Source organism: Lepidochelys kempii, chromosome 7 (assembly GCF_965140285.1).
Source record: "Lepidochelys kempii isolate rLepKem1 chromosome 7, rLepKem1.hap1, whole genome shotgun sequence".
In the NCBI taxonomy this organism is placed as follows: domain Eukaryota; kingdom Metazoa; phylum Chordata; order Testudines; family Cheloniidae; genus Lepidochelys; species Lepidochelys kempii.
Genome location: NC_136386.1, coordinates 113,332,026 through 113,358,032, shown reverse-complemented (window position 1 = coordinate 113,358,032; position 26,007 = coordinate 113,332,026). Strand labels below are relative to the sequence as shown.

The 26,007-nt window shown below is 45.0% G+C and overlaps 1 protein-coding gene across 13 annotated transcripts in view; it reads right to left on the bottom strand.

Moving 5' to 3' along the window:
• The window catches only part of ABLIM1 (actin binding LIM protein 1), a 314,885-nt gene that overhangs the window by 121,236 nt on the left and 167,642 nt on the right, over positions 1-26,007 (bottom strand). For all 13 annotated transcript variants that reach the window (XR_012160071.2, XM_073354282.2, XM_073354291.2 and 10 more), the window contains exons 3-4: positions 25,590-25,773; positions 21,866-21,975 (exon numbers count right to left, since the gene is read on the bottom strand). Coding sequence is in view for 12 of the 13 variants with exons in the window: in XM_073354282.2 (XP_073210383.1) it covers positions 21,866-21,975; positions 25,590-25,773 (294 nt within the window). In the remaining variant the exon portion in view is untranslated. The remainder of the gene's footprint in view (positions 1-21,865; positions 21,976-25,589; positions 25,774-26,007) is intronic.

Below are 26,007 nucleotides of genomic sequence, written 5' to 3'. Positions count from 1 at the left end.
CTCCGCTTGTGAAGATCTGGACAGAAAATACATTTGCCTTTGCAGCTTCTGCATCACTCCCCACATCTGACAAAACAGCTAGGCATCCTGCACAGCAACTCATTTGTCACTGTCTAAATTAATGGGTTTTTCCTCTTTCCCTCCCCTTGACCAATGGCAGCGTAGCTTTCCCACAGCTTGATCACATCACATGCAGCACTCCAGCGTGATGGGCTCGGAGCCGATACTGCTGCATTAACCCTGAGCATGCTGTGTACAAACTTCACTCAAGGTTGTTTGGATTGCCTTCCCAGAAATCTGTCAGCGAGTGTACCCATATCCTCCCATACACCTCACAAATTACGCAAAGAGGTCACCTAGCTCTGCTCTGGCTTCTGCCATCATACTAACTGGCAGAGGCCTCGGGGGGAAAGCACACCTGAATGTACTCCCCACCTCGCCCCCGGAGAGTCTGCACCAAGACATTAGCAGTGCTGGACGTTAAGGGACACCTGTAGGTCTCCCAAAAGATGCACTCATCCTCCCGAGTAGCCCCTGGCAGCAGGCATTTAGCCAGAGCTTGAAACTGCTCCCTCCCCTATTGTGGAGATCCCAAGGGAATCCATGTCCCCAGCCAGGTACCAAGGCATCAGCTGGTACAGAGACATGGAACTGACACCCTTTCGCACCAGCATGGGGGAACACAAATCAGAGTGTGCATTTTTACTTGTTTGTTTTTTCCACTTTTTTTTTTTAAATAAAGGAAGCGAGCAGTCTTCATTGGAATCTTCACTCCTGTTTAAAATTACATGTGCTTAAAGATCATACCGAATCAGGGCTAAGATGAGTAGCAGTAAATAGCAGCTCTGAAATCATATTGCAGAATTCACTATTTTCACATGGCTCTCATACACCCAGGTAAAGTACTGATACTCCCAACAGGGCTCCTGGGGCCATTGAAGGTTGATCACTTTTCTTTTCTTATTCCTGAAAGCTGGCAAAGCACCGTGATGGGTTCTTCCAGGTAAACAATTAACCGCAGAATAAGGAAATCCTAACAACTGCTTCTGGTTTTAAAAATGCAAGAATTTCATTAGGACCGTGCAAGTTTATTGAACTCACTTGGGACACCGTTGCAAAAGGTTGAAAATGTGACCAATCTCTATCCGTTTGCCAAGTACCAATTATTATTCATCTGTATGGTATTGACGCCTTTGGGCGCTACCAGAATAATAAAACAGTTTGTTTATTTTTAAGAGAGGCTGAGCTACAAAAGTTCAGCTCAGGATATGGATTTGAACCTTCCCACCAAAAATCAGGATTTTTCTATGTCAGATTTGGATCCAAGTTTAGTGTTGAAGGCATCGATCTTGCAATCAGATCTGCCCACCCATGTCAGAATAAAAGGTGCCAGTTCCCTTTTCACTGGAAGCAAAACAAATCCATGCCAGCAGCCCTGCATTCCTGGGCAATTTTACAATAAAAAGCAGTGTGCACACAATGGAGGGAGATAAATTTCCTGAGGGAAACTGAGCTCAGTTTCAAAGAGAATTGTGAATGGCAAGTGGGGGGGGGGGGGGAAAGGCAATTAAAAAAATTATGAAACATACGTTGATAAGGTCCTTTTAATAGATTAAATATGGAATCAAATCACAAACGATGCAGCCTGGTAGCATTGGCTTTTAACACACAAATCTATGTGAACTTAATGATAACCTGTCTTGATAATACACTGGTTAATATTTCTGTAAAATGTAAAAGGGACTCCACTGAGTTAAAAACCACGTTGTCTGAACAATTTTGACCTATCATTGTAAAGCATTTCCTCAGATTACTTTAGCCAACAGGGATAACAAAAATTCTTTTTTCCAGTTTGTTTACTTGGTTCATTTGACAGCACTTTGCGAATAGTTATTTTCACCATTTCCCCAGTGTAGTGGGTTAGTTTTTCCTGATTGTGGGGTTTTTTTGCATAGTAACCAGCAGGGAAAGGAAAAACAAAAAGTAATAGGGAAACATGACTATAAAGCCACCAAATTGGGATGAGATCTCATGCAGCCAAAAGGAACTTCATGTAACTGATTAGATTTCAAGTGGACAGATTCCCTTTAAATTCAATTGAGCATTTTAGTTGGTGTGCAAACACACATGTATACAAACACACTCCATTGGACTGTAGTTTTTCCTCTAAACACGCCAGTTGGGAAGGGTAAGAAAAAAGCAATGGTGCTTTGAGGCCTGATTGGATTTGATTAAAAGAAGTCTATTCCAGTAGACCACACCAGACATTTATCATAAGCATCACTGAATGCATCCGATGAAGTGAGTTATAGCTCACGAAAGCTTATGCTCAAATAAATTTGTTAGTCTCTAAGGTGCCACAAGTACTCCTTTTCTTTTACTCCCTATACACTCACTGTTCCGTTTTATAGACCCCGCCACCCATTTATCTTCTATTTTCATCAGACACTTTCCAGCCTTTGTATTGTCACCTTAACATCTACCTTCTCCCAGCATCACATCTCATTCCCTCCTGATACACATGCAGCCTAGTCTTTCACTCCTTAGTATTACTCCTTGCAAAACTCCCACTGCAATGAATATAACAAATCAACCTCAGTCCACCTAGTCATTGTCAGCACCTCCCTCTAACAGTAGATTCTCTGCAGAGAAAGCAAAAAGGGTTGATGTAAATAGGTGAGACAGGGAGACTTGGAAGGTGTCAGGTAAGTGGAGTAAAGAATTCTGGACTCTTCTGCAGGGGCTATGAGGGACATGAAAATATGTTTATTTTTTCTCCTTGGCAGCATCCACAAAGTCCCAGTTGATCGAGATGTTCTGAGTGATAAACAGCCAGTGAATCAAAGCAACCTTTTCTCAAAAAGAGAATCAAATTGCTTATCACTGTGGCCAGTTTCCTAGCTATGTCTTGGTCAAGATGGATCTGGCGGAGTCCAGACTACCTATCCAAGGATGGTTGGCCTCCACTAAATGTTTTTCTTAGTTGATCTTCACTTTCATTCACTGGAGGTCCCGGAAGAACTTGGAAAGCCTCAGGCTGCGACTTGCACTTTGGAATCATGGCCATCATAAATGGTTCGGTCACCAATGATCACAAGCTATTGTGAGCACATGATGGCTGACACATTTGCCTGTGCAGGCCCTGCACTATCATTATCTGCAGTGACTCACTAGTCAGTGCTTTGCGATGCCTCGATTATGAAGGGCTCTTCATGAAAGCAAAAGCTTTGTTTAGCTGCACGGAATTCCAGCTTCCCTTTTAGCTGCCTGGGAAACAAGCTGTTCTTCACCAAGCATAATCACTTACTCTGCAGTCTGTAATAATCCTCAGCCACATCACCCAGCTGCAGTCGCCTCTGTTTCTTCTGATGAGTTCTGTGTGTTCCCGACAGGCAATGAGAGAATGGTGCTCAGAGAATGGTGCTCTTTGCTTTTCTCCAACCAGTAGAGATACTGACACAGGAAGCCAGCTCTCCAGAAGTGAAGGGTTGAATATTTACCAGGTCTTCAATCATACAGAACGTTCTAGGTGGCCAGGATCCTCTTATGTCTGCAAATAGCTCTGGGAGTTATCAAAATATTTAGCCGCCTGAGAGATCATTCAGCATTTTCCAGATTTTAGGCCCCATGCTTGCCCTGTGTTTCAGTGGTACAGTAACCTTGTGACACTGGCATTGTAAAACAAAGTGGAGAAAAGCTGTTGAGTTTAGGACTAGAGATTGCACACTTTTTTTGCTTCTGTAGACTGAGTGCATTGCACACCCCATGGGCTTCTCGCATCCCTCTATCCCCCACTAAACCTTCCTGTGTGACATCCCCTTCTACTTCAGAGACTCCCACCAACCCTCCATATAGCCCCTTTCCCCCATACCAGGGGCGGTGTGTGCTCCCTCATTCTCCCTTTATCCCAACGCCCCACTTTTTCCCCATTCAAGAATACCCCATTCCCTTCCCCCCAGGGGTCTGAGTATCCCCTTCTCCTCTTCTCCCCATCAGAGGTTCCGTGTGTGTCCCGTGTGTGTCCTTGTGTGGGCTTTGTGCACCCCAATTTCCCCCCAATACCAGGGTCCCCCATTCTCCACCTGCCAGGGTCTGTGTATTACCTTTCTCCCCATTCTGTCCATACCAGGGGGCATGTGTGGCTCCCCCATTATTCTTTCCCCTATTCCCAGGATTCTGCATGTGCTCCCATTCCTCGCCCCATGCTTTTCTTTCTTTCCTTTCTCTTTCAGGTTGTCAGCATTTTGAAACTCTAGCTATTGGGAGATTGGACAGAGCTGAGATAGGGGATATTGTTATGCTGGAAGGTGTTAATGGCTGCCAACAACCAGTTCTTTGATCTATAGCCACCTACAGAGGTGCTAACCAGATGCCAGGGGCTTTTTGTCTCCCCCATTTCCCCCTTTTGGTTCTTCCAATTTTCCCCAAAATCAAGAGGGTTCTGGTCATTGATGCCTAGAACATTCACTGATATCCTGGAATTGATCAGATCTCAAAAGTTATTGTGAAATATACAGAATGCCACCGATTTGAGAGTTAGACCCTGCTTTACTTGGCCAATACACCGCATGCAAAATCAGTTCTCCAGATCCTAGGGCACTGTCTACACTACAAAATTAAGTAGGTCAACATACAGCCACCGCCATAATTACTGCCGTAGTTCATGTCCCTCTCTGTCAGTGGTGTGTGACCTCACCAGGGGCTCTTCCACCTACTTCATTGTGTCGGACATTGTGGGACACTGACAGTTTGACCCCCGCCACCCCCAAGCAGCACTCACAGCTGAAGCCCCTCTGCCCTGGGGATAAACAGCTGGAGCTGTCACTGCTCTGTAGTATAGATGAAGAGTAGGCGGTTCTCTTCACAGTTGCACTCTTAATTGAATCCAGGATGCTGTAAGATTTCTCAGTATGTAATGCCACTAGTTGAATAGCATGGTGGATTTGCAGGACAACCTGCATAGCTGTAAACATCACCGTATCTCAGCTGCCATCACTCAGCCACTGTTTGCAGTGTTGTTGTCGCTGTGTTGCTCCCGGGATATTAGAGAGACGAGGTAGGGGAGGTAATATCTTGTATTGAACCAATTTTGTTGGTGAAAGAAGACAAGCTTTCGAGCTACACAGAGCTCTTCTTAGGGTCAGCTTTGTGTAGTTTGAAAGCCTCTCTCTTTCACCAAGAGAAGATGGTCCAATAAAAGATACTACTTCACCCCCTTGTGTGTCTGATCACTCAGCCATCTCAACTTCCGCAGCACTCCCAGGCCTGTTAGTCCATGGAACAAAAGTATGGGGTTTCTTGAAGCCGTGGGAGGAGGCAATGCTTCATTGGTTGCAGCAGCTCATGGCCTGGGATACAGCAGACAGCAGGTGAGATTCTGCTAATATCCTGCTCCGAAAGCCCATCTGATTTCATGGACCTGCTTGTGGAGTCGGAGACCATTCAGTGAGAGTAAGGTGGAAGAAATCTGAAAACAGCCACAAGCTACACAGCTCTGACATACCCAGTAAATGGGACATGTAAAGCCTCAGCATAAAACAGCTACTGGTTCAGGTCCTGCGGGAAAAAAAACTTTTACCTGAACACCCTTTGGGCAGCAGCACTTTGCAAAAATATGAAAATTGGGGCTGTGAAAGAGACCAAACGAAGCAGAGATTCCTAACTTAAGCCTGATTCTCTGTCCTTAACTGACACTCACATACCTATTTATTTTTGCACAAAGGCGCATTACAGTCTGGGTGACAGAACCAATTTCAGTTTTAACACTGAGCGTTAGGTATTCATTGAACCAAACCCACAAGATCCTTAGGATTGAGGGGCACAGCATCTCAGAAGAGGCACTCAGCACACCTCAGGACCAGAATCTTCCCCACTGAGTATCTACAATGGCCGTTGTTCTCCTTGGCCAGTCAGAGGTGATACAGAAGCCAGCAGCAGGTACTGACAATGCCATTAGTACTATGCTGCACTAAGTCATCCTTTCTGACCATACCGACTCATTCACACAGGTTCCTGTTTCTGAACAAGTTGCAAACACTGCAAACTAGCCCCTCTGTCTAACACCTGCTCCCAGCACAGCAACCTCTGTGTCACCACTTCTGGAGACTATCTTGAGTAAACTTCCATTGTTGTGTTTGGAGAACACTAACCCAAACAGGTCTCTACTCCAGCAGCAGCAGCAAGGCACATCTAATTGCACTTTTTATGAAGGCTTTTTAGTCCTGATAACACCAGCAATCCAAGACCTACATTACGCCATGCCTGGAACAACTAATTCTCTCCCCCACATACCCTTGGAGAGACCTTAGGTTCCTGACATACTTTTCCTGAATGTGACAGTTGAGCTTCCAATGTTCCTAGAACTGCCACACTCATCTCTGGGGAAACTTTTCCTGGAACTGTACTTACATATCTGCTAATGTAATGTCGAGTTATTGGGCAATACTCTACATATTCTACCCCTGGGGGAATTCTGTGCTACTGAACATGAGCATAATTAATGAGCCCCACATATTTTTAATTTTTTGCACAGAAAAAAGTTTCTGCTGAAATGTTGCTGCAGTTCTGCCCTTTGCCCACCAGAGGGCACTGTGGCAATAGAACAAAGCTGCAGATCCCCACCAGTGAGGGAAGAGAGAGAGCCTGCCTTCTTCACAGTGGTCCAGGTCACGAGACAGGGGCTATGGAAACACAGACATCACGTGGTGCTGGGGGGTGTGTCCAGACAGGGGCTCATAAGGGCTGAATGGGAGTGGAGGCACAGGACCACAGGGGGGAGGGAGGTGCAGGGCTATTTGGGGAAGGGTGTGCAGAGCTACATAGGGACAGGGGATGGCTGGGTGGGGACACAGACACATGGGGACAGTGGGAGGTGGGACAGGGACAGGCAAAGGGGGTGCAGGGCAATGTTCCCTCTAATTTTTTAAATCCATGTGCAGAATGCATTTTGTTATGTGCACAAATATGGAGGTGATGTGTGACACATCACCTTCATATTGGTGCACATAACTAAATTCATGTGGTGGGGATGGGGCCGAGAGGTTCAGAATGTGGGAGGGGGCTCAGGGGGCAAAGGATTGGGATGTGGAGAGATGAGAGCTCTGGCTGGGGTTGTGGGCTCTGGGGTGGGACTGGGGACGAGGGGTTTGGGGTGCAGGAGGGGGATCAGGGCTGGGGCAGAGGGTTGGGCTGCAGGCTCTGGGGTGGGGCTGGGGATGAGGCATTTGGGGTACAGGCTGCCCTGAGGCTGCAGTGGGGAGAGTGAGAGAGAGAGAGGACTCCCCCCAGCCCTCTCTGACCGCAGCAGCAGCTTGGGGCTGGAGGAGAGGTGTCTATCCCCCCGCTGCAGCAGCTCCAGCAGGGCTGGGCCGGGCCGAGGGAGGGACTCCTCTCCCTGGCAGTTCTGGCAGGCCTGGGCCAGACCGAGGGAGGGGCTCTTCTCCCGCAGCAAATCCAGGGCAGGTCCCTGCTGGGGCTGGTGAGGAGGGGCGCCTCTCCCATCGCAGCAGGCCTGCACTCGGGCCGGGTGCCTCTCCCCACTGTGGCAGGTCCATGCTGGGGCTGGTGGAGAGGGCCGCCTCTTCCCACTGCAGCCCTGAGCCCCTGCATGGGGCTTAATAGGCAGCTGCATGGCCACGCGGCTTAGAAGGAACTTAGATGCAGGGCCACATGGGGACGGGGGAAAGGGTATCTGAGTGGGGGTGGAGGGACACATGTGGACAGGGGGTGCAAGGACACATGGGGCTATAGGAACACATGGGGACAGGGACAGATGTACCTGACTGAATGGGAGAGGCTAGGGGTCAGCCAGCGTCTGCATGAGGGAAGCTCCCTAAGAATCCTTCCCCAGGCCCCAAAAAACCTATTCCATACTTTTCCCTCCCATAACCAACAACCCTCCAAGTTCACACCCAGGCTCCTTCCCAGGAATTTACTTCCCTCTCACTCAGCTCCTCCATTACTACTGACTTCCCCAAGCTTTTGCACTGCTTCTAAGGGGTGCGGGAAATACAGTTCTGTATTGTACTTTAAATGAATTATTACTCAGAGTTCTGCATTAATATGCCTAGTCAGGAATCTATTTGTCAAAAAACGTTTCCTGAATCTTTTTTGTTGTCTGTATTGTAACAGACATACTTGCTGACAGGTATTTTGAAATAAATGACCAAAAATAATTGAAACTGATGTGATTATATTGTGTTATTTTGACAAATATAATATTCAGAATGTTGCAGAATTTTAAAATATTGTGTGCAGAATTTTGAATTTTTTGGCGCAGAATTCCCCCAGGAATAATATTCTTTTGACTGGTACTTTGAATAATGCTACTATATAGTAAGAGCAAATATGTTTCAATTGTTTGGTTAAAGGGCTCAGAGCATGGTTACATTAACATCAAAGAATTACAGTACATAGACTACTATTTTTATTCACTATTCACAATTGTTTCTGGGCCCGTTAACATATACTAAAAACAAGTCAGAATATTACCTAAGACAGACAGAATCCAGTAAACAAGAACACCCCTTTGCCAAAAGCCTACGTGAACAGCTCAGCTTTGCACTATGCCTTGAAGATTAACAAACTGGCTCTGTCAGACCAACGCCCTGCCAGAAACCCCCATATGTACAAATCTAGAACTGCTAGCAAAAGCACATTACGTGACCTCGAATGCCATGGTGATAGATATGGAGAGAGGCACTATCCAAAGGGTGACATACAGGGCTTTGCAGATCATCATCAATGCCACAGCTTGCAACTGGAAGTGAAAAGAAAGCCAAAGCAGTCTGCAGAGCACTGATGAAACGTGTTCCTCCTACCTATCAGCCCTGCAAAGTGGGCCACCTGATTCTGCACCTGAGGAAACTGCCAAGGGTCTTCAAGGATAGCCTTATGTACAGAGTATGGAGATCTGGTCTGGATAGCAGTGACAAGACCCACATCAGCGAGGAAGGGCTGCCTGTGCCGTGCCTAATGCACACAGACTAAAAGGCATTCCTGGCCAATGAAGCCATTTGCACTACCATTATGCATATACAGGGTATGCAGTACAATAACCATGTATGCTTATTTTGTAACTATCCTCATTTAGTAACTGCCCCTTTACATACAAAGCATCCAGGAAAAGCAACTCAATTTAATAGATGGTGGTTTCAATTTAGAGGCATGGGGGAAGAAATTAGAATATGATGGAAGCCACAGCTTCCATACTAAGCTTGTATGTGTGGGGAGAAAGGCTTTGATCCAGATACCTGTCTTTGATCCAGATACCTGTCTTTAGTGCTGGATAAGTGGAGGGAGAGAAAATACCAAATAATCACTGAGCAATCAATCTTTGCTCCACTCCACATTATCTACCTTGTAACACTAGCATCCTGGCTGATCTGAAGGAGCTGTCCGCGGAGTGACTGCCTCTCCTCAATGGCTGGCAGCAGTGAGTAGTTCTCAACCTTTTCTGTACCGTGCCTGATTCCAGATCACTCCCAGGCCCCTTTCCCATCTGCCAAGGATCGGGTCAGGATGCTCTTGTCATTTAAGTAATATGGGAACGGCAAAATGGTCCCAACCCCGCACTACTGAGTTATTGCTCAATATCACCTTTGAGCGCCACACATCGGAAAGAAGCATTACAAAGGAAGAGCTACATCCTATGATCCCCCTTGAAATGGCAAGACAAAAATAAAAAGGAGCAAGGCTTAGCAAAGTGCTTTCATAACTTGGGGTTAGCTCACCGGAAGTAGTAGGGACAACTGCACAGCCTGCATACTAGAGACCGACTAGGGGTCAAAGGCAGAGCTCTGTCTACCAAATGCCATCCTAGGGACAGCCTGTTCGAGACAGGGATGAAAATACAGAACAATGGGAAACACTAAGAGATTGAGCAGGCAGATATGTTCCTTGAGCCCAGCATGACTCTGCTGGAGGTAGAGCTGGTTGGAAAACAGAATTTCCATCCCACAGGAAATTTTGAGATTTCAAAATTTGTTTTTCTCCCAAATCAAGATCAAGAGTCAAAATCTCAAAACATTTTGTGGAATAGAAATTCTGTAACACTTTGATTCAGACACATTTAAACAACCTTATTGAAAACTTTAGTTTTGTAATGTCAAAATATTATAATATGTAAATATAAAATATTATTGATCTTCAATATTATATTAACATTAAGTCCAAACACATTAACATGAAGTCAAAATATGAAGCTCTAAGTGAAATGAGAAAGAACAAAATATGATTTCAATTTTCAATCATTTTCAAAAAATTTCTGTTGAAAATGCCATCAGGATCACCACATTTCCAAGAAACATTTAGATTTCAGCAAAGCAGCATTTTCCAATGGAAAACAGTTCCACTGAAAAGTTTCTGACTAGCTCTAGCTGCAAGGACTCTTACACTCAATTAGAATGCTACTCTGCTTCCTGGTGCATAGGAGTTAGAATTCTAACAATATTGTACACTTCCATAGCATCTCTCATTGCAGAATCTCAATGCATTTTATAAGCAGTGATTAAATTAACCTTCACAACAGCTCTCAGAGTTAGGATTCATGTTACCAATTTAGCAGCTGGGTAAACAGAGGCTAATCAATTGATATGTCCATAGTTACAACACAGCAGTGCTGGGAACCAAACCCAGAAATCCAGATTCCTAGTCTCCAACAATGCACTTTTAAAATTCCAGTTGTATGTCCCTACACCCTCTCTCCACCCGGAGTTGGCATCTTTAAAATGCCATCATTTCTCATCACATGTGAGCCACTAGGCATCTGGCTATATATCCCCTCACCTTTGTAGATCATTTCACATTTATCAAGTTGTCAAATAAAACAAAGTTAAGGTACCAAAACACAGTCCATTACATTTTTAGAGCTATTTGCAGGCATTTACCTCAGATTCTCTGTTAACATCAATAAGAATAAGAATAATTCACCACCTAGGGCTTGCAGTATTTAGGGGGCTGGCATGCCTACATTACGAATGATGATTACTAAGACTTTGCTGCTGTACTTTGAGAGAGGAGGTCGTCCAAGGAAACCAGAAGAAAGAGGTACAGACTGAAACAGCTCTTTTTTAAAAAAAAGCCTTACTTGTTAAAGATAATGTGTTTGGAGTTGAGGAAATATATCAAGCATGTAAAATGGGTAAGGTTGCAGTAGGACCCCAGGTAATTCCAGGGAAAATCAAGAGATGAATTATTCAGTAGCTTTTTCTTCTGATTTCCACTGACATTGCATTAGAAAAGGTTGCAGTAATATTAGGGTTATGTTAAAGAGAATTAACTCTTGTATATAAAAGGCATTTGCTTTCACTTAAAACTTTCCAAGAAGAGTTGTCAACTTGCCTTTCATTTGTCCGAACTTTGAAGTAACACTGATGAGCAAACTGCATGTTAATATTATTGCAAATCAGAAAAAGCTCTAGTGGGAACTGTGATGGGGCGCCCGCCCCACTATGGCCTGTAAGGGGTTAATAGAGGCATAGGAAGGCTGTGCAGGAAGCAGCCAATAGAAGAGGGGCTGTGAGGAGCAGCCAATTTGGGCCCAGAGGCCCGTATAAGAAGAAGCCACAAGGCAAAGCAGGGTCAGTTCCTCCCTGGAGCTCAAGGAGGGAGGACTGGGTGCCTTGCAGGTGAATGGAAGCTAGCATCCTTGACAGAGCAGTGCTGAGCAGAAACAGGGGAGCTCCTGGCTGGCTGATAGAACTAGCATGTTGAGGCCCTGAGGTAAGGGTGAAGAAGGTGCTGGGGCCATGGAGAAGTGGCCCAGGGAAATGTACTGAGCTAGAGGTGACACAGCAAGTGGTTGCCATCTACAATGTCCCTGGGCCAGGACCTGGAGTAGTGAGCAGGCCCAGGTCCCCCCCACTCGCTTCTGGGGAAGTAGCTGGACCATTGACTGCAGGGCCTCTGAAAGGGGGGAGCACAGAACATGACACGGCCAGAAGGCTGTGTCTTGAAGATGACGCCGCGGTCCTTGGAGCAACGTGGGTCCGGGAGCAGATGTGATGGCAGCCAAGGAGGACGGCATGAAGGAGGAGTGCTGGGCAGAGACGGGCTCCACCTTACAAAGAGAGGGAAGAGCATCTTTGCGAGCAGGCTGGCTAACCTAGTGAGGAGGGCTTTAAACTAGGTTCACCGGGGGAAGGAGACCAAAGCCCTGAGGTAAGTGGGAAAGCGGGATACCAGGAGGAAGCACAGGCAGGAATGTCTGTGAGGGGAGGGCTCCGGCCTCATACTGAGAATGAGGGGCGATCAGCACGTTATCTCAAGTGCTTATATACGAATGCACAAAGCCTTGGAAACAAGCAGGGAGAACTGGAGGTCCTGGTGATGTCAAGGAATTATGACATGATTGGAATAACAGAGACTTGGTGGGATAACTCACATGACTGGAGTACTGTCATGGATGGTTATAAACTGTTCAGGAAGGACATGCAGGGCAGAAAGGATGGGGGAGTAGCACTGTATGTAAGGGAGCAGTATGACTGCTCAGAGCTCCGGTATGAAACTGCAGAAAAACCTGAGTGTCTCTGGATTAAGTTTAGAAGTGTGAGCAACAAGAGGGATGTAGTGGTGGGAGTCTGCTATAGACCACCGGACCAGGGGGATGAGGTGGATGAAGCTTTCTTCCGGCAGCTCGCAGAAGCTACTAGATCGCACGCCCTGGTTCTCCTGGGTGACTTTAATTTTCCCGATATCTGCTGGGAGAGCAATACAGCGGTGCATAGACAATCCAGGAAGTTTTTGGAAAGCGTAGGGGACAATTTCCTGGTGCAAGTGCTAGAGGAGCCAACTAGGTGGGGAGCTGCCTCTGTCTTCACGAACAAGGTCAGCTCCCAGACTGCTGCGCTGGGCATCACAGCATGGGGAAGAGATGGCCAGCCCTCTGTGGAGAAAGAGGTGGTTAGGGACTATTTAGAAAAGCTGGACGTACACAAGTCCATGAGGCCGGACGAGTTGCATCCGAGAGTGCTAAAGGAATTGGCGGCTGTGATTGCAGAGCCATTGGCCATTATCTTTGAAAACTCGTGGCGAACGGGGGAAGTCCCAGATGACTGGAAAATGGCTAATGTAGTGCCAATCTTTAAAAAAGGGAAGAAGGAGGATCCTGGGAACTACAGGCCAGTCAGCCTCACCTCAGTCCCCGGAAAAATCATGGAGCAGGTCCTCAAAGAATCAATCCTGAAGCACTTACATGAGAGAAAAGTGATCAGGAACAGTCAGCATGGATTCACCAAGGGAAGGTCATCCCTGACTAATCTAATCGCCTTCTATGATGAGATTACTGCTTCTGTGGATGAAGGGAAAGCAGTGGATGTATTGTTTCTTGACTTTAGCAAAGCTTTTGACACCGTCTCCCACAGTATTCTTGTCAGCAAGTGAAAGAAGTATGGGCTGGATGAATGCACTATAAGGTGGGTAGAAAGTTGGCTAGATTGTCGGGCTCAAAGGGTAGCGATCAATGGCTCCATGTCTAGTTGGCAGCCGGTGTCAAGTGGAGTGCCCCAGGGGTTGGTCCTGGGGCCGGTTTTGTTCAATATCTTCATAAATGATCTGGAGGATGGTCTGGATTGCACTCTCAGCAAATTTGCAGATGATACTAAACTGGGAGGAGTGGTAGATACGCTGGAGGGCAGGGATAGGATACAGAGGGACCTAGACAAATTGGAGGATTGGGCCAAAAGAAATCTGATGAGGTTCAATAAGGATAAGTGCAGGGTACTGCACTTAGGACGGAAGAACCCAATGCACAGCTACAGACTAGGGACCGAATGGCTAGGCAGCAGTTCTGCGGAAAAGGACCTAGGGGTAACAGTGGACGAGAAGCTGGATATGAGTCAGCAGTGTGCCCTTGTTGCCAAGAAGGCCAATGGCATTTTGGGATGTATAAGTAGGGGCATAGCCAGCAGATCAAGGGACGTGATCGTCCCCCTCTATTCGACATTGGTGAGGCCTCATCTGGAGTACTGTGTCCAGTTTTGGGCCCCACACTACAAGAAGGATGTGGATTAATTGGAGAGAGTCCAGCGAAGGGCAACAAAAATGATTAGGTGTCTGGAATACATGACTTATGAGGAGAGGCTGACGGAACTGGGTTTGTTTAGTCTGCAGAAGAGAAGAATGAGGGGGGATTTGATAGCTGCTTTCAACTACCTGAGAGGTGGTTCCAGAGAGGATGGTTCTAGACTATTCTCAGTGGTAGAAGAGGACAGGACAAGGAGTAATGGTCTCAAGTTGCAGTGGGGGAGGTTTAGGTTGGATATTAGGAAAAACTTTTTCACTAAGAGGGTGGTGAAACACTGGAATGCGTTACCTAGGGAGGTGGTAGAATCTCCTTCCTTAGAAGTTTTTAAGGTCAGGCTTGACAAAGCCCTGGCTGGGATGATTTAATTGGGGATTGGTCCTGCTTTGAGCAGGGGGTTGGACTAGATGACCTCCTGAGGTCCCTTCCAACCTTGATATTCTATGATTCTAGGCACCATCAGGAGAGTGTGTACTGATGGACAGAGCTAATCCCCAAGACGGCCAGTAGGAGGCAGCAGTGTACTGACTGGATTGACATCAATCAGTCAATCCTGAACTTTCTGCCTACCACATTCCTCCACCGCCACCTTTACTTTCTTTGAAATAAGCTTCCTCATTAATCTACTTAAGAGTCACGAGAGGAAATTGACCACAGCACGTGACATAAAACAGACATATTCAAAGAATGAGAGTCTCTTCTGAATGGAATTGAATTACAAACATTACTGAAAAGACGGGAAAAGACATCAGCAAAGATTGATGATGACTGACTCAGCCTGCAGGAGCAAGTGGAGGAGATCTGGAATATTTTACACTAGTTACAATTTATCCATTAGTGTCAGCAAGATATGTCAGTCTACTGTGCCACAGAGTTGAAGTAACCTGGCATCGCTTGGAAGAAATATATTAAGAGGACTCTTCATTAAACTCTCTGAGACTTATGAACACATCCTGCACCCAACTTTATTTTTCTCTCTTTTTGGTGAAACTTTGCACTAAAATGACCAGAAATTCCAGAAATTATAACTGTATCTAGCTACAAGTCCATTCACAAAAATTACAAGACACACAAAGGTTTCCCAGCAGTATATTAAAGCTGTTAGAGGCTCTTTTACTGTGGTTTTACAGCACGTAGCAGAGTGGGACCCCACCTCTCATTAGGACCTTTAGGCGCAAGCATAATACAAAATTACTATGTCTGTGGTCTCTCTTAGAATGCAGGAAATCATAGAAACGTGGAACTGGAAAGGACCTCAATAAGTCATCTAGTCCAGTCCCCTGAATTGCGACAGAATGAAGCAGACTATGCCTGACAATTTCCTGGCGCAAGTGCTAGAGGAGCCAACTAGGGGGGGTGCTTTTCTTGACCTGCTGCTCACAAACCGGGTAGAATTAGTGGGGGAAGCAAAAGTGGATGGGAATCTGGGAGGCAGTGACCATGAGTTGGTTGAGTTCAGGATCCTGACGCAGGGAACAAAGGTAAGCAGCAGGATACGGACCCTGGACTTCAGGAAAGCAGACTTCGACTCCCTCAGGGAACGGATGGCCAGGATCCCCTGGGGGACTAACTTGAAGGGGAAAGGAGTCCAGGAGAGCTGGCTGTATTTCAAGGAATCCCTGTTGAGGTTACAGGGACAAACCATCCCGATGAGTCGAAAGAATAGTAAATATGGCAGGCGACCAACTTGGCTTAATGGTGAAATCCTAGCGGATCTTAAACATAAAAAAGAAGCTTACAAGAAGTGGAAGGTTGGACATATGACCAGGGAAGAGTATAAAAATATTGCTCGGGCATGTAGGAATGTTATCAGGAGGGCCAAATCGCACCTGGAGCTGCAGCTAGCCAGAGATGTCAAGAGTAACAAGAAGGGTTTCTTCAGGTATGTTGGCAACAAGAAGAAAGCCAAGGAATGTGTGGGCCCCTTACTGAATGAGGGAGGCAACCTAGTGACAGAGGATGTGGAAAAAGCTAATGTACTCAATGCTTTTTTTGCCTCTGTTTTCACTAACAAGGTCAGCTCCCAGACTGCTGCGCTGGGCATCACAAAATGCGGAAGAGATGGCCAGCCCTCTGTGGAGATAGAGGCGGTTAGGGACTATTTAGAAAAGCTGGACGTGCACAAGTCCCTGGGGCCGGACGAGTTGCATCCGAGAGTGCTGAAGGAATTGGCGGCTGTGATTGCAGAGCCACTGGCCATTATCTTTGAAAACTCGTGGCGAACCGGGGAAGTCCCGGATGACTGGAAAAAGGCTAATGTAGTGCCAATCTTTAAAAAAGGGAAGAAGGAAGATCCTGGGAACTACAGGCCAGTCAGCCTCACCTCAGTCCCTGGAAAAATCATGGAGCAGGTCCTCAAAGAATCAATCCTGAAGCACTTGCATGAGAGGAAAGTGATCAGGAACAGCCAGCATGGATTCACCAAGGGAAGGTCATGCCTGACTAATCTAATCGCCTTTTATGATGAGATTACTGGTTCTGTGGATGAAGGGAAAGCAGTGGATGTATTGTTTCTTGACTTTAGCAAAGCTTTTGACACGGTCTCCCATAGTATTCTTGTCAGCAAGTTAAGGAAGTATGGGCTGGATGAATGCACTATAAGGTGGGTAGAAAGCTGGCTAAATTGTCGGGCTCAACGGGTAGTGATCAATGGCTCCATGTCTAGTTGGCAGCCGGTATCAAGTGGAGTGCCCCAAGGGTCGGTCCTGGGGCCGGTTTTATTCAATATCTTCATAAATGATCTGGAAGATGGTGTGGATTGCACTCTCAGCAAATTTGCGGATGATACTAAACTGGGAGGAGTGGTAGATACGCTGGAGGGGAGGGATAGGATACAGAAGGACCTAGACCAATTGGAAGATTGGGCCAAAAGGAATCTGATGAGGTTCAATAAGGATAAGTGCAGGGTCCTGCACTTAGGACGGAAGAACCCAATGCACAGCTACAGACTAGGGACCGAATGGCTAGGCAGCAGTTCTGCAGAAAAGGACCTAGGGGTGACAGTGGACGAGAAGCTGGATATGAGTCAGCAGTGTGCCCTTGTTGCCAAGAAGGCCAATGGCATTTTGGGATGTATAAGTAGGGGCATAGCGAGCAGATCGAGGGACGTGATCGTTCCCCTCTATTCGACATTGGTGAGGCCTCATCTGGAGTACTGTGTCCAGTTTTGGGCCCCACACTTCAAGAAGGATGTGGATAAATTGGAGAGAGTCCAGCGAAGGGCAACAAAAATGATTAGGGGACTGGAACACATGAGTTATGAGGAGAGGCTGAGGGAGCTGGGATTGTTTAGCCTGCAGAAGAGAAGAATGAGGGGGGATTTGATAGCTGCTTTCAACTACCTGAAAGGGGGTTCCAAAGAGGATGGCTCTAGACTGTTCTCAATGGTAGCAGATGACAGAACGAGGAGTAATGGTCTCAAGTTGCAGTGGGGGAGGTTTAGATTGGATATTAGGAAAAACTTTTTCACTAAGAGGGTGGTGAAACACTGGAATGCGTTACCTAGGGAGGTGGTAGAATCTCCTTCCTTACAGGTTTTTAAGGTCAGGCTTGACAAAGCCCTGGCTGGGATGATTTAACTGGGAATTGGTCCTGCTTTGAGCAGGGGGTTGGACTAGATGACCTTCTGGGGTCCCTTCCAACCCTGATATTCTATGATTCTATGACAGGTGATGGTCTAACCTTAATAATCTCCAGTGACAGAAATTACTTCCTAGGTAACTTATTGCAGTGCTTAACTACCCTTACAGTTAGGAAGTTTTTCCTAATGTCTTAACCTAAATCTCCCTTGCTTCTTGTCCTATCCTAAGCAGTTAAGGAGAACAATTTAGCACCCTCCTCTTTATAACAGCCTTTTATGAAATTAAACTGTTATGTCCCCTCTCGGTCTTTTTCAGACTAATCAAACTCAATTTTTCCCCATCTTTCCTTGTAGGTCATGTTTTCTAGACCTTTACTAATTTTTGTTGCTCTCCTCTGGATTTTCTCTAGTTTGCTCACATCTTTCCCAAAGTGTGGTGCCCAGAACAGGACACAGTACTCCAGCTGAAGCCTTATCAGTTTTGAGTACACTGGAAGAGTTATTTCCAGTGTCTTCCTTACAACACTCCTGCTAATACATCCCAGAATGATCACTTTTTTGCAATAGTATTACATTGACTCATATTCAGTTTGTGACCCATTATAACTTCCCAGATCTTTTTTTGCAGCACTCCTTCCTAGGCAGTCCTTCCCCATTTTGTATTTGTGCAACTGATCATTCCTTTCAAATTGTAACACTTTGCACTTGTCCTTACTGAACTTCACTCTATTTAAGTCAGACCATTTCTCCAGTTTGTCAAGATCATTCGGTATTTTAATTCTGTCCTCCAAAGCACTTGCAACCCCTCCCAGCTTGGTATCATCCGCAAACTAAGTGTACTGTACTCTTTAAGCCATTATCTAAATAATTTATGAAGATATTGAATAGAACCGACCCACGACAGATCCCTGTGGGATCCCACTCAATATGCCCTTCCAGCTCGATTGTGAACCATTGATAACTACTCTCAGTATACTTTTCCAGCCAGCGGTACACCCACCTTAAAGCAGGTTAGTCTAGGCTATATTTCTCTACACTGTATATGAGAAGGTCATGCAAGACAGTATCAAAAGCCTTACTAAAGTCAACATATACCACATCTATTGCTTCCCCCTATCCAAAAGGCTTGTTAGCCTGTCAAAAAAGGATATTAGGATGGTTGAATATGATTTGTTATTGACAAATCTATGGTGACTGTTACTTATCACCTTAATTTCTTCTAGGTGCTTACCAATTGATTGTTCAATTATGTGCTCCACTACCTTTCCAGTTAAGCTGACTGGTCTATAATTCCCTGGGGTTGTCCTTACTTCCCTTTTCATAGATAGGTACTATATTTGCCCTTTTCCAGTCCTCTGGTCTCTCTCCCTACTTCCATGAGTCTCAAAGATAATTGCTAATGGCTCAGATACCTCTCCAGCCAGTTCCTTAAGTATTCTAGGATGTATTTCATCACGACCTGCTGACTTGACTAAGTAATTCTAACTTGTCTAAGTAATTCTAACTTGGTCTTTTCCTATTTTAGCCTGAGATCCTACTCCATTTATACTGATGTTTAGAACTTTAGTTGTCAAATCCTTTTTAACTTTTTGATGAAAACTGAAACAAAAAAGGGCATTTAACACTTCAACCACTGCTGCGTTTTCTGTTATTGCCTTCCCCTCCTCATTAAGTAGTGGGCCTACCCTGTCCTTGGTCTTCCTCTTGCTTCTCACATATTTGTAAAATGCTTTCCCTAGCTAGTTTAATCACGTTTGTGCTTTGGCCTTTCTAATTTTGTTCCTACATGCTTGTGTTGGTTTTTCACATTCATCCTATGTAATTTGACCTAGCTTCCCCTTTTTATAGGACTCTTTTTTGAGTTTCAGGTCACTGAAGATCTTTTGGTTAAGCCCAGGTAGTCTCTTACCATACTTTCTATCTTTTCTACACATCAGTGTAGTTTTCTCTTTTACTCTCAATGTCTCTTTAAAAAACTGTCACCTCTCCAGAACTCTCTTTTCCCTTAGACTTGCTTCCCATGGGATCTTACCTATCATTTCTCTAAGTTTCCTAAAATCTGCCTCCTGGAAATCCATTGCCTTTATTCTGCTATTTTTCCTCCTACCATTCCTTAGAATCATTAACTATCATTTCATGAAGCATTAAAACTAGCAGAAAGTTACTATAATAGATTACAAGAACCAATGTAAACATTTTTTCTGAAATAAAAGCCATTAATACCTCCCTCCCCCAAACACAGAATATGTGGCTTTTTTGTTGGTACAGACTGATCTATAAGGCTGCGAGTCTGTCACGGAGGTCATGGAAGTCACAGAATCTGAGACTTTCCAGGACTGCTGTGACTTATGCAGCGGCCAGTGTGGCTGGGGCAGTCTTGGGCCACCACAGCCCCCACAGCAGCAGCAGGAGTTTGGGTGTGGGAGGGAGCTCAGGGCTGGGGCAGGAGGTTGGGGCGTGGGAGGGGGCAAGAGCTCTGGGCGCGCTTATCTTGGGGGGGGGGAAGGCGCTCCCCGGAAGCGGCGATGTGTCCCTCGGCTCCTAGGCAGAGGCCCAACACAGTGCATGGAGCCCCTCTGGCCATGCCTCTACTTAGGAGCCAAGGGACATGTTGCCACTTCCAGGGAGCCACGCGGAGCCAGTTAGGGAGCCTGCCAGCCCTGCCAAACACCCTCCCCCCAGCAGCAGCGGCAGCGCATCCAGCCACCCCTGGCCCCCGAGCACTCCTGGGCCGCCCCCTGCCCTAGAGCACCCACGGTGTCCCCAGGCCACCTGTCCCGCGAGTACCCAAGATTTAGTCAGGGGTATATAGTACAACTCATGGACAGGTGACAGGCCGTGAATTTTTGTTTACTGCCTGTGACCATGACTTTTACTAAAAATACCTGTGACTAAAACATAGCCTTACTGATCTATAACCCCTATAGCCTATATGTTCATAGAGGACTACCCTTCCTAACAGACAATAATTCAAGAAGTTAGATCCCAGCATGGATCTCTCAGATCCCAGGTCATTCCCATGCCTGCAGTACCTCTGGGATATTTACATTAGTTCATAAGGCTTCAGAAGTGTAAATACCAGATCGTTCCTTAGATCTCAGAACAGCCCTAAAGGTAACTGGATTCTCCCCAACTGATTTGGTCCCTGCACTTACAGTTTATAAGATGACTCACTTCCAAGGCATTTCATGACACTGGGGAGAGTGTGTGTCTAGTAGTTAGAGAGAAACAAGGAGTAGAGAGACCAGGTTTTCATTTCCCACTTCAGTAAGTGACTGAGATCTCAGTCAAGCCACATAACATCTGAACCTCTGTTTACTCATCAACAGAATAGGGATATAAGCCAGATTTACACTTATATAGCACCGTTCATCCTAGAATCTCAAAGCATTTACCGCTCTTCCCCCAAAATATAGAGCAGTTTTCCTTGCACAGGTCCAATACTGGTAGGGAAGTGATAAAAGCATCATCACTTGGGACTTAAAACTAGACTGGATAAGCCACTAAAGAATGTGCTGCAGGAAACAACTCTGCATTCTCAAGGGAGGAGCTGGAGTATTTAAAAGGTTTTTCCATCTCTAACTTTGATGATGCCCATGGATAAAAATCATTGTTGCACTGTAATATATTGTGGATGGGTGAACTTTTATTTGCTTTAAAAAGCATTCAAATACAGGAACAAAGCACATATATTTTCCAATCTCCTTATATCCCCTCCCCAAAGCCTTTATAAAAATATCTCCTGAGATTTTGTTCACATAACTATCATTGTACTGGAGGCATGATTCAGACAATCATGCTGGCACTATTTTTAGAAGATAATGTAATTACACTAAATGTTACAGATTAGAGGCAAGAATGTATTTCCCCTGACACCATCCTCTTCTGAAACAGAACACTTAACCCTGTGCAATTACACATTGGAAAAACTATGACCAACAAATTCTGAAACGTCCTCTTCATCATTAATAGCCCATTTGGTGCCTAAAAAAGGCATCTACTGTTTCTTTCAGAATAGCTTCAGACAGAGGTCATGGTGACTTAGTTTAGATTCTAACTTGTCAATTTGTGTTTGCCATCCACAGTAACATAGGCCTTTCTAGGGCCCTTGCTAAGAAGTAATGGGTTCCCAGAGATCAGAACTTAGCCAGAATCCTCACAACAAATAAGGATCAACCAAGTTGGTTTCAAAACAACTAAAACATGGCAAACTTTTGAGGCTCCTGGACATATGAGAAGCTTAGGAAAGACTTTTGCATACTTACTGCTTGAGCTGGAAATCTCTTTTGGACTGGATGACATTGGCTGAGCACACATTTGACAGAGACAATCCCTTCCATTGAAGGTAACCCGGTCTCCTGGTGGAAACGGGCGTCTGGAGAGGGAAAGAGAAAAGTGAGCTTTATTCAAGTTTAATCCAGCAAATTCATTCTCTTTCCCATCTCCTGAACCTGCTGCCTTTCTCTGGTGCAAATCAATATCTTACAGACACTACATCTGAAATGCAGCCATGGCAAAGTCAGGCAGCTGAGTGAAAGCCAAAGGTTTCTCAGTTGTGAGGAGAGCAGAGATTAGACTGGCTGGTATTTTGGTTTCCTAAAGATATCAGATGCACAGTATCTAAAGAGAAGCAGACAGCGGAGTTCACTTAGACTCAACAGCTACAACAATGATAGCCTTAGCACGTCACTAATGGCACCCAAAAATAGGGAGGAGTAGGCAAAAGGGAAATGGTGGATGGACAGCTCACAGGGCTGGTGAAGGAATATAGAGTTGTTCCACTCAAAGGTTCACCAAACTGGGCTAGGTTCAGTGACTGACAGTCAGAACTATGACTATAGTCACATGAAATGAGTTGGTGGCTACATGCCATTCCTAGACCTTTAAACAGGTACCTACATTACAAAGCCACCCCCACTGTGTCAGTAGAGGACAAGGGCCACCCCTAAAGCAAGGTTGAGGTTTGCTGGTGGGGCAGCAGAAAAGAAGCTTGCAGTGCTGCTGAACCTTGTGGTACCCATTCTGTGGATAAACAGAAGATTTCTACCTTTAAGGTTGCCAGATCCAGCACTTTACACCAGGTCACTAAAATTAGGCAAAAATTCTCAAACTGCTTGCATCTCAACCCACCCAGAACTGTATATTAGCAGGAGAAGTGTCCTTAATAAATCAGCATCAGTTTCTTTCTGCAAAAACACACAGTTAAACATCATGATGACAAGTCTTTTATTCGTTCCACACAAGTCGATGGGCTACATTTTATCTACAAGTTTCAGGCCATCATTTACTTTTACTGTATTTAGGAAATACTCCTGTAACATACATGGGATATGAATTCTTCAGTGCAGTGCCAGTCCATACACATTGTTATTTTTAAAAATTATGACCAAAACACTTAGATCAGGACTTGAAAACTTGACCAGACACCTATTTGCCACTGGACTAAATTTACTAGTCCAAGGCAGCTATGAAAGACAAGTGTGGTAATTCAGAAGCCCTGCCCACTGCCATCCCCCTGATAGAGACACAGAGACCACATTTGAACCCTGCTTAATGGCACCCTCTTTCATACAACCTCTAGGTATCAAATAAATTTAGCCTCCTTCTCTTCCCCACCTCAAGCTGGTGGAAGGGAGGAACCTCTCCCCATTCCAAAGCTTCTTGGCTGCTGGAGAACTTCACTGCTCTACTCCTCAGCAGGGCTACTGGCTGCTACAAGCAGGAGCTATTGTAACTGAACCCTAGACACTTTCTCCTGGCTCCTCCTCCCCTGCGAAATCCTGTGCCTGTCTCTGCTGCTCCTCATAGCACAAGATGGAATGGTGTCACTGCTATCTACATGCTTCTGACTAACAGAAGTGAAACTGACTGTTGTCTTGTTAATTTCAGTCTGTTTCTGCTGGTAAAACTATAAGCAGTGGCAGAGGCACCTCAAGCTGCCTGCAAACTCAAGAAAACCACTGCATCAGTTTGCTTCTGGCTCATTTTGGAAGATTTTCACAATCAAAAAGCTTGGAAGCTTTATTTCTTCTTGGTTTTGCTTTTAATGAAAGCTTAAACTTCTCAGAAACAGATAGCTTAGGTCCATCTCCATGCTCACCAGGAAAAAGCCAAAATGATGTCAATCAAAATATATCTTCAGTTATGCTGATCTCTAATTGGGCTGAATAGAGAGGTAGTAAGTGTTAATCTCTGCTGGAACTACTCAAATGAAATAGCCTACAAGCATATGTATAGAAATTGCCCCATAACCTCCAACATTCAGGGATAGTATCCAATAGAGAGTTAAGATCATACAAAAAAAGTTCCAGCTTCTTTTAAACTTTCCACACTCAAGATGACTTCTGGTTATTAGTGGCTACCTTCTTTCTTCATACTCCACAGACATCCAATATGCAAAGAGGCCAAAATGGTTTTATTCAGAATAGAATGAAATAAAAATGGATCTGAAACATAATGGAAGTAGCATCTTCAGAAACAGTAATATATAGTGTGGAAAATAGGAAATTATAATTATATTATTTGCATTGTGATATTATTGAGAGGCATCAAGCAAGGATCAAGGGCCCATTGGGCCATGAGTTGGTAACATATAACAGAAGGCAATTCCGACCCCAAAGAACTTATAATCTAAGTATAAGATGAGACAACGGGTGGATACAACAGACAGGGTGAGAGGAAAGCACAGAGTAAGAGTGGGACAGTTATTAATACACTAAGCATCACACACAGCACACCAGCTGGCTAGCCATTGAAATGTGGGAATCTCTTCCAAGTCACTGCAAAAGCAAAAACTGTAAATATAGACCACAACTTAGGTCTTGAAGATGTTAACACTCCATCACAGGAGCTGATCTCTGATTGAAGCCTCTAATCACTACCACTATGCTAATAGTTACAATGAAATTTTATTCTCCATACCATATACTATGGTTTCAGAAGATGCTACTCCCGTTACATTGGGGATCCATTCCTTCTTTTATTGGGTCCTTCCAGTGAGTACAATAAATCCAGTAAAATCATTTTGACCTTTGCATACTGGATGCCCCATAATACCAAGTACTCAAACCAAAAAGACTGGAACGTTCCTTCTTCACTTTCTTTTCTGTATTTTGTTTGGGATTTAAGAAAAAAGAAATGAAATTTGTCTAAAATTTCTAAGCCATATTATTCCATTCACAGAAAGAGTGTTTCTTTGACTGAAACCGATGACAATATTAGTTGACCAGCTGCCTGGCTGAAAAAGAGCTTTAAACTATGTCAGAGTGTATTGGTTGGGAGCAACTGTGGACCAGCTGAGGCAATATTTCCAATCCTCAGCAAGAAGATTAAGCCCAAATCCTGAGAACATTTAAGCACAAGTAATTTGACCCACACAAGTATTCCCATAGATTCATGTGAATAAAATTAGCTCATGCTTTAGTGAGCCTCACTCTAGAGCTCCTCCTAGTGACCACAGGGGAGTGTAGCAGGTGTGAAGGGGAAAGAGGGACAGACACATTGCAACAGGACTGGGAGCCTGGGGCCCTGATCAAGAAGAGCCCTTTTTGTAGTTGCCCAAGAGTCACCAGAGCTCACAGACAGAAAAGGGTAGACTAAGTACGTACCCAACTCTCAGAAGATTCCTTATTTTAAAATGTGGCCCTGAAATGCTTTGGTTCTGAGTTCAGCCAAATGTGAAACCCAGTATCGTAATGCCCTTTATAACCTATCCCACATAGCCGGATGTTAAATTCCTTCCTATGTGACAGAAGCCGTGTTGAGAGGTTACAGGGTATTATATCTAGCAACACAGCTTTGCTGGTAGATGCTTTTCAGATAAACTAATGGGCATTTTGAACTCCCTAAAGTTCAGGTGACAACGAATCATTCCCAACCAAGCACCTTCTAATAGAAAACACATCTTTAGAACTGCACGCTGTGGCAAAGCAGTTCTTCTCCCTGTTATTTTGTGTTATAAGGTTAACATCACAGAAAGAACTCACTCACTTGCAAACAGTGCAGGCAAAGCAGTTCGGATGGTAGGTTTTTCCCAGAGCTGTCACTACTTCTCCTTCCACGAATTCCCCACAGCCATTGCAGCGGGTTCCATACATGCGCTGGTAATCCACAGAGCAGAGGTATTCCCCGTTCTTAATGAAAAAACCTCCTTGGGCCAGGTCACAGCCACACACTGGAAAAACAAAACAAGCACAAATCTATTACAAGCCAAATCCAGACTGGCAGGCTGGAAATATATAGCTGTACAAACAGCATCCTCCCCCATATGCTTTAGGAGATCTGGGTTATGTCACAAACAAGATGAGTTTGGTAGTCTCAGTCCCCTCTATAATAGACCTTTTTCTTCGGCCCAGCACATGACGCGGTGAATGACTGACATTCTCTGGCTACAAGAGGTTGTTCACTG